At 55.3% G+C, this 15,216-nt stretch overlaps 2 protein-coding genes across 2 annotated transcripts; both read left to right on the top strand.

Annotated features, from left to right (window-relative positions):
* Positions 1 to 44: 44 nt before the first annotated feature.
* Positions 45 to 12,286, top strand: L969DRAFT_606130 (uncharacterized protein; the record flags this gene model as incomplete). Its single annotated transcript, XM_014715414.1, has 14 exons — positions 45 to 86; positions 151 to 2,508; positions 2,561 to 3,341; positions 3,395 to 3,511; positions 3,562 to 3,633; positions 3,686 to 7,384; positions 7,433 to 9,180; positions 9,241 to 10,646; positions 10,696 to 11,175; positions 11,230 to 11,622; positions 11,677 to 11,795; positions 11,850 to 11,906; positions 11,959 to 12,035; positions 12,087 to 12,286. 14 exons carry the CDS (start codon positions 45 to 47, stop codon positions 12,105 to 12,107), a joined length of 11,370 nt encoding a protein of 3,789 aa, XP_014570900.1. The 3' UTR covers positions 12,108 to 12,286.
* On the top strand, positions 12,235 to 14,803 carry L969DRAFT_44221 (uncharacterized protein; the record flags this gene model as incomplete). The annotated part of the gene is made up of 4 exons (XM_014715412.1): positions 12,235 to 12,328; positions 12,380 to 12,464; positions 12,517 to 13,702; positions 13,754 to 14,803. 4 exons carry the CDS (start codon positions 12,235 to 12,237, stop codon positions 14,801 to 14,803), a joined length of 2,415 nt encoding a protein of 804 aa, XP_014570898.1.
* Between the last annotated feature and the right edge of the window lie 413 nt (positions 14,804 to 15,216).

The raw sequence follows: 15,216 nt of genomic DNA, 5'->3' as shown, positions 1-15,216 counted from the left end.
TACGCCACTGATGGTCGCAGTCGCATAGGCGACCCTCGTGAGCCATGGGAAAGATCAAGAAGCCGCAGAAGCGCTCCTCTGTCGCTGTGAGCGCTGCCTCTCGGTGCTCTCAACCTCATTTGCTGACATCTTCCTTGCCTGGCCTGCCAGCCGCAGCCAGTCACTGATCTCATCGAGAAGCTCACTTCTGCTCCCGATCATGAGCTCGCCGCCGTCCTGTCGGCTGTCAAGGAGTGGACTTGGCCACGGACAGACTTGCAATGCTGGGTCAATCCGCTCAACCGCTTCGATGGCCTGCTCGAGACCATCATCAAGGACTACAGCCTCCACTCGGACGTTCAGCTCAACGAATTCACCCCAAAGACCCTCGCCCTCGTCCAAGGCATCCTCTCCTTTGAGCGTCTCTTGCTGGAGCATGCCACCAACCGCAAACTCTTTGCATCATGGGACAGACTTGATGACCTCTTCCATACCTCTGACTTATCAGTGCTCGAGCTCACGCTTCGCCTGGCGCTCAAGGCTGCTCAGACTTCTAACAACTCTCCAGCGAGCTCGCTTTCGCCACGCTCTCATGGCCTAACCGTCAGTCGCCTGCTCGCGTTAGCCCAATCCTGGAACGGAGCGCTCGTGCTAGAAACGGATGAGGTGACGATGCAGGTCTCTGGCGAGGCCAGTGACGCTCCGCTGGCCGAAGACGAAAAGTCCTGGTCCATGATCGATTATCTGAGCGCGGCACACAAGTCGGAATCGGGCGAGACTTGCATGCTCCACCTTCAGTCTCTCGCTTTCGAATTCTACAAGCGCAGTGAGGTAACAGAGCACGCTCTTGCTGTCGTTCAGCCTAGCTTTGTTTCCACGATGACCCCCAGAAAGGCCACCGATGCAGCTTTGGCTACGCCGATCAGCTCCAAGGTGAAGAGCAAAGCCACGCCAGCGTCTGGCTCCAAGGGGCAGGGCGAGACCCCGAATAGATCTGACCATCATGCCGCCAATTGGGAAGGCTTACTTACCATCTCAATCGATCGCGATCGGCTGACTGACGCCTCAAAGAGTGACGTCGACGTTGTGGCCGATTGCGCAGACGAACATAAGCTATCGCCCGAGCACAAGCTCGACCTACTTCAGCGCGTACGGCTTGCAAGAGCATTCCAGAGCTCTGGAGATCGCCAGCGCATTATTATCCTACGGCTGCTCTGCATCGCTCTTGCTGCGCAGACCTTTGATGATGCAACGAGTCAGACGAGTCTCTTTGTCAGCGATCCAGAGCTCGTTCGCCAGACAGCTGAACTGCTCCTGCCTGATCAAGACATCGACATCGAGATCCGTGCCGCCGCGCTCCATGCGCTTGACGCTTGCCTCCGCATTCGTGCCAGACAGAATGAAGTCACCAGTTCTGTCAATGTCACTGTCAATCATGGGCTTCTTATGAACGTCTTACGATCGACTGTTGCCGATCTGGCCTCTGACAGTCCGCAATCATCGCGCGAATTCATCGAAGCCCTCTTCAACTTCATGTCGGATCTGCAATGCCTCACTGCAGCAGGCAACGCGCTCGTAGCTGCCGGCCTCATCGGACTTCTCGTGGAGCTACTCAGGAATCGGACAGAGTCGAGCTCCGACGTCGCGGTCAAAGCGGTCATCATGCTCGATGGCGCGACTTACAGCTATCCTTCAGCAACGACAGCTTTCTTTGCTGCCCAAGGTGTCACTGTACTCGTCGACCGAGTGGCCGAAATGGTCGATCAGGCCGTTCAGGCCAATATGTCTACCGATGGCGAGTCGCCTTTGGCCGACCTCACGTTTGGCAAGCTACCTCTTCCGACCTTTACCTTGCTCAAGACCATCTGTCGCTCGATACTACGAATGATGCAGACTGTGGGAGCAGCCGAGGGTCTTCGCAATCTCATCGACTCGTCCTTGTTGCAGTCGATACGAAAGATCCTCGAGCAACGTCGTACTTTCGGACCGGCCATCTACTCTGTCGCCATCAACCTTATGGCAACATTCGTACACAACGAGCCTACTTCTTTAGCCATCCTGCAGGAGAACAAGCTGCCACTTGCCTTCTACGATGCCATCGACAGTGGTCTCGAGGCATCTAGTGACGTGATGGCGGCGGTTCCCAGTGCCATCGGAGCTCTCTGTCTCAACGAAGCTGGGCTTTCCGACTTTGAGCAACGCGGCCTACTCCCCGTCATCTTCCGAGTTTTCCTCCGGAGCGAGCACGTCAAAGTGCTCAACGAGCGTGACAATGCTTCCATGTTTGGCGCGACTATTGATGAGCTCGTCCGCCACCATCCTTCGCTCCAGCCAAAGGTCATCACTTGCATCGTTCAGATCCTAGACGCACTTACTGCTCAAACAAAAGATGCGTATCTGGAGAAGCTACGTCTACTATGTGGCCGCGAGAACGTGCAAGATCTCGCCGACGCTTTTGGCGGATATGGCGATCAGGTCGTCGAGGCAGATTGCGACAGATGGTTCGCTTCTGTTGACGCGGTCGCGCGGGTATGTCGCGCTTAGCAAGTCTTCCGCTTCCTCGCTCACATGGCCTTTGCAGTTCCTTGAGTCTCTGTGTCAGACTTCGAAATTCGCTGCCACGCTCACTGCTGCTGGCGCGATTCACACGATCCTGAAGCTCTACCGACACCCCAAACTGCCGCTTTCGCTCGGCATGACAACTGGGCAAGCCAGCGGATCTGCTTCGGCTGCACTTCTAGCGCTTATGAAACTCCTTTGCGAGCTTTGTGCATCACAGGCGCTGTCCGCGCTTGTTGACGCTCTCCAGACTGTTTTGGCCGCGCTCAGGACTTTCTGGACCACGGACAGAGCAGAAGAGCCCCAATACAAAAGCAGCGCGAACGAACCTATCCCAGCTTGGATCAGCCTCGACTCGACTGCTCACCCTTTCGTGTCTGCGCGTGCTCTGGCCGGTCTTGCCTCTAGTGTAATGCCCCATATCACATATGATACTCGTACGACCCAGCAATCAGTGGCAGAAACCTTGCTTGCTGCTGGCACCTTTCTGTCCGATTTTGGGCAGTTCCGTCGAGCCGCCATCTGGGAAAGTTTCGCTTTGCAATCTCATCGCACTGCCGGTTCGGGCGCAGCTCCGGAAACCGAAAGCTCGCAGAGCGATCTGCAGGTTGCGAATATGTCCGCGGTCGATTCCGTCGCAGCCAGCGGGTCAATTGCAGATGCAGATGCGACATCGGCTAGCACCACGCTCAACGCTCAGGCCATAGGCCTACCAGCCAGCGCAGCAACAGACAAGTCTGATCGTAATCTTCTGCGACACGTGCTTATCGACACGGCTACGCACATACAAGGGTTCTTTGAAAGTGAGGTCATATTCTGCGCGCCCTCGGCAAACGCTGACAGGGCGACTGCATAGACGTCGCAGGCCGAATACCATCGCGAAGAGCCCTTGACAGCCAGCAGCGCAGATCTACAGAGGAGCTCGCAGCTACCCTCGCGCAGATTGCCAGCGAAGATCTTAACTGTACAAGCAGTACGGAACCGTCAGATCGCTTTATGCTGGGCTAATGCCGCTCGTGACAGTCGCTTCATGCAGCCCATGGCTGCCATACTCGATCCTGGTCACAAAATCAGTAGTCGGCCTGCTGAGTCGAGGTCAGCTCGCTCTTTCATTCAGTGAGGCCATGCTCAGACCCGAATATGACAGAGCGCTCGGTCACATATGCCGAGTGTTCCCTAGCTGTGCTCTTTGAGCGTAAGGCCGGCGTACAGCGACTCATAGCGCTCTTCAGGCAGTATATCGATGAGGTCTCGACTATCACTGCAAAATCGGCCGCGGATCACTCTCCGCTGCAAAGTGTCCGTCTATATCAGCTTGCAGGCGCAATGTCTGTTGCGATGGAGTTTGCATCAAAGCTCGCTACCTTACCCAAACCGCTCGAGTCGCTGATGCGCACTGCTGCCAAAGACGAGCAAAGCAAAGTACAAGCCTTCATTGTCAGTGTCCGAGCGTCTTTGCTGCCTATCGCAGACGAAATGTGGAACGCCACCTGGCTGCGGCCCGCAAGCAGTCCGAGCAACGTGCGTACGTTGACGCAATTGATGCTCACGATTCTGGCTGCCAAGGATGAAAGCCTCGATCGAGCAGAACCTCCTCAAAGTCTACTGACTCCGGTCACCGGGTCATCTCTTGGCCTGCGCAACCGGCTGCAAGAGAATAGGGCCGACGGCGGTCGACCAGATAGTCTGCAGCAAGTGGTAGACATGGGCTTCCCGCGACCTGCCGCAACGCTTGCCCTCGCCAGGTTCAACAATAACGTTATCGCCGCGACGGAATTTCTGCTCAATAACCCGGAGACAGTCGCCAGAGCACGCGATATATCAGATGTCGGCGGAAGCGTTCTAGACGAGCCGCCGATCGCGCTTGACTCAGCGGGCAGCGCCATGCGCGTTGATGGAACGGCAGTCGACGCAGCTTCACCAGACACGCCGACTGCTACGCTACAAAGGCTCCTGCCAGGCTTAAACGAACAGCGTACGAGAGTAAAGGAGACCTTCATCGAGCGCACCTGCGACCTTGCGGAAGCGTTCCCTGTCATTCTCTTCGATCTTAGTGAGGCGATATGCTCGGGTATCTTCTCGGATGACGCGCCGGCTTGGATTCACAAAGTCTTCGACTTTACCTGCAAGAGACTGGAAGAGCCAGACGCTTCGGCAGATCGCGTGTTTACAGCCTTTCGTCTGACGGCTTTCCTACTGCATGAAAAGGCAGTCGATCCAATCGCTCTGCCCGATGGCATGCTTGCGTCCTTTATGCGCATGTCAGTCTCGTACATACGCAAGGCAGACGTCAAGGAAATGCCGATATGGACCGGGCCTGCATTGCTTTTGCTTGAGACACTTTTCTGCACCGCAGAGACTGCCAAGCAGCCAAGCGAAGCAGCGGACGCTGACGCTGACGATGTCTCAATCATTCGCTCGGACGTCGTCATCGGACCAGCGTACGACGAAGAACGCCTGATCGCATTTGATGTCTGCTTCAAGCTGCTCTGTCGAACGGATCTTTCGGATGATCTGCTGACGTCAGTCCTTCGTTTGCTTGTCATCTTGACGCGGCATGAGCCGCTCGCCGGAAAAATGGCGACTCGCGAAGCTCTCGACGCTCTGCTGCATCTGAAGCAGAAAACTCTGAATCGTGATGCATCTAACGAAGTTCTGATCCTGCGTCACTCGGTCGAATCGTCCAAAGTGCTAAAGCAGATTGGCACCGGCGAGATCGATCGCTGGATCACTCGTCAGAAGGGTCGCTCGGTCGACGTCACTACCTATGTCAAAGCGCTAAGCTTCTTTGCCTTTCGCGATCCGGTTGCGTTCTTGCAATGCACGGCTGATCGTCTGATGCTTACTTCGCCTCATTCGACAATGCTTAAGGAGCGGCTCAGCGAATTTCCATTGGCCGATGGGAAAGCGGCGTCCGCGCCTGACCTCGCTGCGGTCGTAGACGAGGCATCTGACGATCGCAAGCTCCTACCAAAGGCGAACACGAATCCCTCTGTATCCCCAGAGACGGACATTGTGGTGCATACATTGATGGCGGAGCTTCTCAGGATCGTCAGCGAGCTCAAGTCAAGCTTTGGAGACGGCAAGGCTTTGCCAGCACTTCATATGCCTGCAGCCGCACCGAATCAAACTCCAACGAGTGCATCTACCATACCAAACGCTGTCGCTGGCAGCCCTTTGCAGGGCGAGAGACCAGTCGATGCAGCAAAGGCCGCGCAATCCTCACATGCGCAATTTGTCATCGCATGCCTGGTCGAGCTTCTCTACTCTTACGGGCCTTGCAAGACCAGCTTCGTTCAATTCTCACGTCGTAAAGGCGCTGCTCCCGCTGCAGCGCCATCTCTTGACGATGTCCCTGTCACTCCAGCAAAACCAAGATCGTCTTTCCTCAATTTTCTTCTGCATGACTTGATACCAATGGACAATATAACGACTGTGCTAGCTAACGTCGACGATCTGGGTCTTCGCAAGCTGCCGATCGGCATCGTCAAGATTTCCGAATGGGCGCCGCTCCTGCTCGTTGCGTTGTGCTACGATGCCAGCGTTAAAGATGAGGGCGCAGAGCCGTCCGAGGAAATCAGCGCTATTCGTACACTCGTGCTTGACTGCCTCGCAAGAGCTATACTTGACGCAAGCGCGTCAGACGAGCCCAAGAGTGTTCGCTACGCCAGGCTGTGCGCTCTTGCCGACATCTGCCATCGTCTCGCCACGCCTGGGCCTGACGATCTCCGCCATAATCGACGTCGAGACGAGATGCATACCCAAATGTCAAAACTCATGCTTGACCGTGATTTTGTTACCATCTTGACGAATACTCTAGCAGAGCTCGACCTAAATTTCCCAGCAGTGCAAAACCTCGTCAATCGAATTCTCCGGCCCATCCAGTTTCTCACGCGAATTGTAGGCAAAATTGCGAGACCCACCAGTGACTCATCGGGAGTGCATCAAAATGTCTATGGCTCGGCGCGTAATCGTGAACTCGGTATTCCTGACAGTGACTCTGACGATGATGTCGAAGGTGGACAAGATCAGACGATGGATGAGACATCTGACCTCTACCGCAACTCTGCACTCGGCATGTTTGACGGTGAACTGGAGACTGGCGGGCAAGAAGACGCGCCATCGACACATTCGTCGCAAGAGGAATATGATGAAGATGAAGACGAGGCCATGGACGACTATGGCCTAGCTGACGATGCTATCAATCCAAGCGATGTCAGTGATGCCTCAGATGACGAGGATGATCACCGCATAACCTCGCATGATGCCGAGATGATGGACGCTGACGACATTGACGAGGAAGTCGAAGACGACGGTGATGATGACGACGAGGACGATGACGATGACGACTCTGACGATCACGACACAGAGTCAGAGCATGACGACGACGGAGGAGACGAATCTGATGGCGATACTGACCTCGATCCCGAGGGTTACGCCACGGGTTCAGATATGGATGCGGGTGATGAGCGTGCCTTGCAATCGATGGAGAACGCAGCGCGCCAGATCTTAGGCGGCGAGCATGGTCACGACGAGTCCGGCTGGCCGGAGGACGAGGAAGATGGTTTCACGATGCGCACACATCTGCGCATCAATGAGCACGGTGAGCCGCGACTTGGCGAAGGGCGCGATGGCGATCAACTCGAGCTGCTCGCCGAAGTGGTCAATGCACATGGCCAAGATAGCGATATCATGGCGGAGATCAGCTACGAAGAGGACGACGAAGAAGAGATCGATGGCGATGCCGTTGTCGGCAGATCTAGTCATGTGCCTGCCCCTAATTGGTCCAACTTTCCCTTCCTGGTCGAGCCTAGAGATAATTCACCTATGACAAATGGTCTTCAGGGTGCGCTACTCGCCAAATCATCTTGGTGAAACTTACATAGCCACGCAGAACCGCGGATTCAGCAAGGTCAAGGCACCTTTAACGCGGGACAACATCCGCTGCTCGTGGAACCCGCGAATACGGAACAACGACGATCGGGCGTCAATCTGCGTAGCTCGCTTGACCACCCGCAAGATTTTGCCCGTCAACTCACGAGGAATTATTCTCGCATTGGAGGTGACAATGCCATCGATGCTATCAGCAGTGCGATCGGCGTCAATCCGATGGACATACTGGAGACTCTACTCGGCGGGCGTGGGCATGCTCACCTGCCGGATCTTTCCCACTCAACTGGCGAACCTGGCCCCCACGACATCGTGCTTGACTTCACGACCACTGGTGATGGTCGACTAGGCCCGGGCGCTAGCTTTCCCCTGCATTTGGGTCGCCGTCCAGTGTTGTCTGCGCCCAGGCCATACGGCGAGAGAGGCTCGAGCACTATCGCCGCAGCACAGCGCAATCTAGCCGCGCAAGATCCCCAGCTTGTGCCAGCCTCGACATCAATGAGATGGGATCAGGAAGCCGACATGCTCCACGGTCGTCTGCCAGCGCCTCAAGGTTCGCCCAATCTTGTACAGCAAGTATTGCGTATACTGCGACCAGCGGCACGCGCTGCTCAAGCTACTGCTCTTGCGAGCGAAAAAGCAAAAGCGGAAGCGAACGACAAAGTTCCGGCTGCAGACGAGGCAGCAATGTCTGTCACCGTCGACGATCGCAACGCTGATGGGGCCGATTTATCATCTGCAGCTGATCCGAGCGCTGCCGAAATTACGGCCGCACCTCTTCGTGAGCGAGTGGAACGATCGCCTGCGACGACTCGCGCCGATGAAGATCTCGTCGCGCAATCTCGCAACTTAGCTGATGCTCTGGGTTCTTTCGATTTCGCTGCGTCCGAATCTGCAGAGGTGGCTGCTCCAGAAACGACGCAAGACGCCGACATGACCACGAGCGAAACCGCCGCGACCGTTTCTTCAGCGCCAGACGCCGCGGTGCCTGCCTCGCGTGACGCCGATCAGGCTGCAGAGGTAGCAGCCGAGCCGTCGTCAGCTCCTCGCGTTACTATACAAATCAATGGAGCTACTGTGGACATTACGGAGACTGGCATCGATCCGACCTTTTTGGAAGCTTTACCAGACGACATGCGGCAAGAAGTACTCAATCAACACTTCCGAGAAGTTAGACCACCGCCCGTGCCGGCAAATGTCCCTTCATCGATCAGTCCAGAATTCCTTGATGCTCTCCCTGTGGAGCTGCGCGAGGAAGTGCTGCGTCAGGAGGCACAAGAAGCCGCACGACGTGAGCGAATTGCTCGCGGGGCCGCCAATCGTCCAGCTGGCGTGCCCGCCGAGATGGACCCGGCTAGCTTCATTGCCAGCCTGAACGATACGCACCTCCGCGAGGCTGTCTACGAGCAGCTTCAAGACGCAGATCAAGACTTTGTCGCCTCTTTGCCAGCCACGATGCGCGCCGAGCTCGAAGCCGTGCGCGCGAGACGTCCAATAGCTATCCCACCTGGACAGCCCATCGGCAGACGCCGAATATTCTCGTCGACCGTGAAGTCGACACGCAAGAACTCGATGGCGCAATCGGTGCAGTTGCTCGACCGCGCCGGCCTTGCTACGCTGGCAAGACTGCTCTTCCTGCAACAACCTCTCGACAAGAACGTCTTGTATGCGGTGCTGCAAAATATCTGTCAACATCAGCAGACCCGCTCGGATCTGATTGCCCTCCTACTTGGCATTCTTCAAGATGGCACCGTGCGCGCCGTTTCGTCTTAGCTGAGTATAGTCGTGCTGACCTTTCCTATACGCAAGCAGGACATCACCGCAGTCGATCAAAGCTTCTCGCAGATGTCCATTAGATCGGGCAAGCAAGCGAATTTGAGACCTCCATCGAAGCGACGGGCAACTGGTGATGCGCCAATACCACTGCAATTACAGCAAGCGCAAGCTCCTTCTGCTCGAATTGTGGCTGCGCAATGCCTCGATGCTCTTGCCCTTGTGTCGAAGACGGCCGAAGATTCTCAATATTTTTTCCTCACGGCTCAGGAGGCATCGCTCTTTGGCAAAAGAAGTATGAAGAAGCTTAAGGGCAAAGAGAAAGCACCCGCTTCAATCTACCCATTGACGATACTACTCGCATTGCTCAGCAAGCCTCAAATGTTGAGATTGGCATCAGCGATGGACCGTTTGCTTCCTCTGTTGGCTCAAGTTACGAAGCCGCTCACGAGTATCAAACCCAATGTCAAAACAGCAATCGAGCAGTCTGGCCGCGCAGCAGCGGATGCACCTCATGAAGCTACTAATACCCCAGCATCAGTTGCGCAGACCTCCACAACGTCCAATGCAGCGGAAGGAGCTGCGTCTACATCTACGGCAACAGAACCTGACAGCTCAGATGGCGCACATAAAGCGGAAAGATCACTGAATGACACTCCTCCAGTGATTCCGCCGCATACGTTAAAGCTCGTAGTGAACGTCCTCGATGCGAGCGAGTGCTCTAGCAAGACGTTTCAACATACGCTCACGCTAATCCAGCACCTTTCGCATTTGCCTGGCGCTCGGGAAGTCATTCTTTCCGAGCTTGCTAGCCGCGCACAGCACTATGAGGGGCTGCTCTGGAATGAACTTGGCGAGTTCAGTTTGGCCTTGCGCGACCCGTCCTCGACAGCGCGCACCGCTACTTTGGCAAAGTTTTCGCCCGCTTCGTCGACGCAAGCCAAGCTCCTTCGCATCCTCAAGACGATTGATTACACGCTCACCGTCATCCTGGGCGCAGCCGAATCAACAGCTGATACGACTGGCGGTCTTGCGGTGGGGGCCAAGGCCATTAATCGCAATGCTGTCAGCGAATCCGAGCAGCTGACGATCGATTCTGTCCATCGGGGCATTCGCTTCGAAGCTTTGTGGCAGCGTGTTGGCGAATGTCTGTCAGCTATCGAAGACAGAGCTGAGCTTGCGCACGTCACGACCGTTTTGCTGCCATCTGTCGAGGCGCTCATGGTCGTCTCTCGCTACATTTTGACAGACGCAACTCAACCTCTTGGAGTAATGACGGTAATGTCGCCCAAGGTAGATACGCCCGGTTCGAGCGACGGCAACGATCGAGCCTTTATCGATTTCACGCGTAGGCATCGCAAGACGCTCAATACGATGGTCAGGAATAACCCATCACTCATGGCGGGCTCTTTCGCAATCTTGGTTCACAACTCAAAGGTTTTAGAGTGTGTCTATCGAGGTTATGGTAACGTGAGCTGACTAGACGGATTGCAGCTTTGACAACAAGCGCAACTACTTCAATCAGAAGCTTCACAAGCGCACCAACCGTGAGCACCATCATACTTTGCAAATCAATGTCCGCCGCCCATACGTCTTTGAAGACTCGTTCTCTCAGCTACAGCGCAAGACAGGGGAAGAAATCAAGCATGGCAAACTCAGTGTGCGCTTTTACGACGAAGAGGGTGTCGATGTCGGCGGCGTCACTCGAGAATGGTTCCATGTGCTTGCTCGGCAAATGTTCAACCCAGGTTATGCTCTCTTCGAGCCCTGTCTTGGCGATCGTCTGACCTACCATCCTCGTCGAACTTCAAGTGTTGTCACTGATCACCTAGCCTTCTTCAAATTCGTCGGTCGCATCATTGGCAAAGCCGTCTTCGACGGTCGTCTGCTTGACGCATACTTTACGCGCTCTCTGTATAAGCAGATGATCGGCAAGCCAGTCTCTCCAAGCGATCTCGAGTCTATAGACCCAGAGTAAGTCGTGTTCTCGTCTCAAGCAGCCGACGCTGACACGAAAAATGTTTACAGATACTACAAGAGCTTGACGTGGATGCTACAGAACGACATCACGGGTGTCATGGACGACTACACCTTTAGCATTGAAGAAGATGTTTTCGGCGAGATGAAGATCGTGGAGCTTAAGCCCAATGGAGCCAATATCAACGTGACGCAAGAGAACAAGCACGAATATGTCAGGCTAGTGACAGAGCAGCGTCTGACCAAGTCTGTCCAAGCGCAAATTGACAGCTTCCTTGCTGGTCTCTGGGAAATCATACCAAAGGACCTCATCCAGATCTTCTCTGACAACGAGCTCGAATTACTCATCAGTGGCCTGCCCGACATTGATGTGGACGAGTGGCGAGCAAACACGGTTTATCACAATCTACCGGCCAACTCGACAACTGTTACATGGTTCTGGAGGTAAGCAGCGATCATATGACGTCTGCAGCCTTTAGCTGACGTTACCATGTGCAGAGCTGTTCGCTCGCTCGATCAGGAAGAACGCGCGAAGCTGCTTCAATTCGTCACGGGCTCCAGTCGAGTTCCTCTCGAAGGATTTGGGGCTCTCCAAGGCGTCAGTGGTGTGACAAAGTGCAAGTTGCTGCCATCTACGCACGTTGCACTGGCTTACACATGTGTCTTTGCAGTCACGATTGTCGCTGCTCATACCCACGATTCGCTTCCTTCGGCGCATACCTGCTTCAGTGCGTCCGCGTCACACAGTCGCTACGCGTGTGCTGAGCTTTGGTCATGTAGATCAAATTGACCTGCCGGAGTACAGTTCGTATGAAGATCTCAGAAAATACCTCCTCATCGCGATTACTGAAGGACAAGTGCGTTGCCCATCGCAAGTTCGAGGTCCATCGCTGACACGACCATTCCAGACTGGCTTTGCCTTTGCATAGACTTTCGACATTCGCAAGATGCATTTGTTGATTCTGATATGTCTTGATTTGTCATTGGTGTCTGCGCTAGGCAGGGAGCGTTCGTCACCAGTCGCGTCACGCAATGTAACAATCTCAGCCAAGTGACATGGACTCTGAAGACCAGACAGATCCTGCAGTAGAGCGTACTTTCGTGTGTCCGCACTGTGCGCCAGGTCAGGAACAGAGCTATACCCGCAAAGGTTCGGCGATAGCGTCTGGCCGGATAGTCAACTGACGCCGTCAGTCAATAGAGCATCTCGACAGACACATCACCAGCAGGCATACCGACGAGCGGCCACACCAATGCGGCAGCTGTAATCAATCGTTCGCGCGAAAGTGAGGCCAGACTCGCTGACAGGCCAGCGAATATTGACAATCCACTGTGTAGAGACATCCTCAAACGGCATGAGCAGAGCCACATGACTGCTCAATATAACATGCAAGATCAGCTCGATCCTCAGCTCGATAGGCTGCAAGCAGATGTGCCCGTCACGCCCGGCTCGTCGTCGGCAGCCTACGATACAAGCTCGTCCACAAGCGCCATAGCCGCTGCGGCAGTCGCTTCTCGCCAGTTCACGGGACGAGACCCAGCGGACGTTCTCCGTACCTCGCTTTCCTGCGATGCATGTTCGGCTGGCCGCACCCGCTGCTCCGGAACCTCGCCCTGCGAGAGATGCTCGAGACTTGGTCGCGCCTGTACCTATGACCGACCCTATGCTAGAGCGGTGTATGCTCGCAACGATCCTGCACAGCCCTATGTCGCTCGCTACAGTGTCGTGCGTAAGCCAGGCACTCGAGACCTCCTCGCTGATCTGCCACCGCCCCCTGCCGCACCTCAACACAAGAGCGCTGTGGTCGTCAGACAAGATTTCATGAATGCCCTTCTCAAGCTCGAAGCTGCTGAGACAGCTCTCAACGGTATTCCACAAGACACTGCACAGTCACCATCTCAGAGAATCGATCTGCGGCATCAGTCCGCGCATCTGTTGAACGAGCGAGAAGACGGGTACGAACATCTGAAGAACGCTCTGCAAGAAGTGTGGAGCACCTCACCCTACGCAGAAGCGGACCCGGCTTACCGACTTACGCCGGAGCTTTTCAAAGCATTCATCGACTCTTACTTCAAGTGCTACGGCAACTGGTGCGCAGTGGTCCACAAGCCCTCCTTCAAGGTCGAGGACACCTCCGCGCTCGTGCTTTTGACAATGGCGTCCATCGGGGCACGCTATGCGGGAGATGTAGTGGCAGAAAATCAGAGACACGCAGATGCACTGACCGTCATGGCCTATCGAGCGCATGCATACTACGGCGACCGTGTCGACACTGTCTTGCGACCCATGGACCATAACATTGCCTCCGTATTGATGGCTCTGCATCACGTCAGCTGCGGTCAGCGCGAGATGGTCGATCGCATGTTACAAATGGAACCGCTATCTTCGCATATTGCACTGCGCGAGGGCCTGCTGGTCACGCCGGATGTCGATTGGAGGACAGAGCGAGTCTTGTCGGCACAGCAGCGCTGGGAGCTGTGGAAGCTGCGTGAGGAGCGCCAGCGGATCGGCTGGGCCGCAATGGTAGGCTCCATGTTTACGGCAGCAGATCCAGGCTCATCTTCTGGACGGCAGGCATTCTCACAAATCTGTACAATGTGCTGGGGTACAAGCGGCGACGATGTCTCACAGATGGTGGAAGAGGTTCGCCTGCCTTGTCCACAGAGACTTTGGCAGGCTCAGACGGCGGAAGAATGGGTGTCTCTGCTGCCTGATAATGGCGTTCCGGCCTCGTCACCAGTCGTATCAGACGTATTGCGCCGGCTCGACGAAATCTCGAGGTCGAGCGAGCCAGAGCAAAGTCTCTTGGGCATAGACAAGCACGACTTTACTGTCGTCAGACTCGTTCTCGTGCTCATCCACAGCAAGCAATGGCAACTCTTTGAATGGCAAAATATTGAAGCACCTGCCCTTGGCAGGTTGCAGCCTTCCGATGCGAGCTGGATCTCTCGACTGGGCTCTCATTCTGACCGCCTTCGAGTTCAGTTTGCAAGGCTGTTCTTGCCGCCTGCTGCTGAGCTCACGGCGAACATCGAAAGTGGCCGACCCGAAGCCGATGGACAGCTCGGTCTTACATGTCTATGGCACTTTCTCCGCTTCAACGATTGCATGTCCATCCATGCCCTCCAAGATCTGGCTCAAGGCGAGGCTGCGCATTCGATGTCAGACGTCAAGACCGGGCTGGTCACCTGGGCAAGCCAAGACAGTGGCCGGATCGCACGGGAAACACTATTCCATGCCTCCCAACTTCTGCATTCTTTCGCCACAGATATGCTCACCGGCACAAATCCGATGGACCCGTTTATGGTATTTTACAGTACGCTTGCCGTCTTTGTCTACATCCAGATTGTGCATCAGCCGGCTCCTGCCAACGCAGTTCCCGGCGCGCTCGTCGACATGTCACAGCTTTTGGACGCCGAACAGATCTCTCAGTGGATCGACGGTAGAATGCCTCATGCCACAGTAGTACTCACTGGCGTTGAGGATATGCTCAAAAGGAACGCTGCTACTCAAGCGCTCATGCAAGGCTATGAGATCCTCAGCAAGTTCAAGGTCTGGCCAGTCTCGCAGCAATTTGCCGCTGTTTTGCAGAGTATGGCGCAGGAAAACGAAGCGCAAGCTTAAGCAGGTCATTTGTTGTACACGATGTATGCATATGGAAGGGGTGTTGGGCAATAGTGCTCTGAAGAGATATTGCATCAGCTGAAGGCCTGAGTTCACCCTACAGGGTTGATTTCTGCATCGTGACAGTCCACCTTGACGCGCGCCCGATCGGGCATTGCTCAACGAAGTCACAGGCCGTCAAGCACCTTCTGCATCTATTAAACGCTCCTCTCTATGCGGGCTGCTGCAGCATCCGGACTGTGGCCGACAGCTCGCACGCGTGACAGTGTTATGCGTTCGGAACATCTGTAGCAACTTCGATCTGTCTGTACCGAGACAGGATGCTTCACCCTGTGCTGCCTGACTGACACGATCGTTGACCTGAGAGCGACGCAGTCTCGTCGACCGTACAGCCGGCCACCAGGCCATCACGC

The sequence above is a fragment of the Mixia osmundae genome (genome assembly GCF_000708205.1).
Source record: "Mixia osmundae IAM 14324 unplaced genomic scaffold scaffold_1, whole genome shotgun sequence".
NCBI classification, from domain to species: Eukaryota; Fungi; Basidiomycota; class Mixiomycetes; order Mixiales; family Mixiaceae; genus Mixia; species Mixia osmundae.
This window is presented reverse-complemented; position numbering and strand designations above follow the sequence as displayed.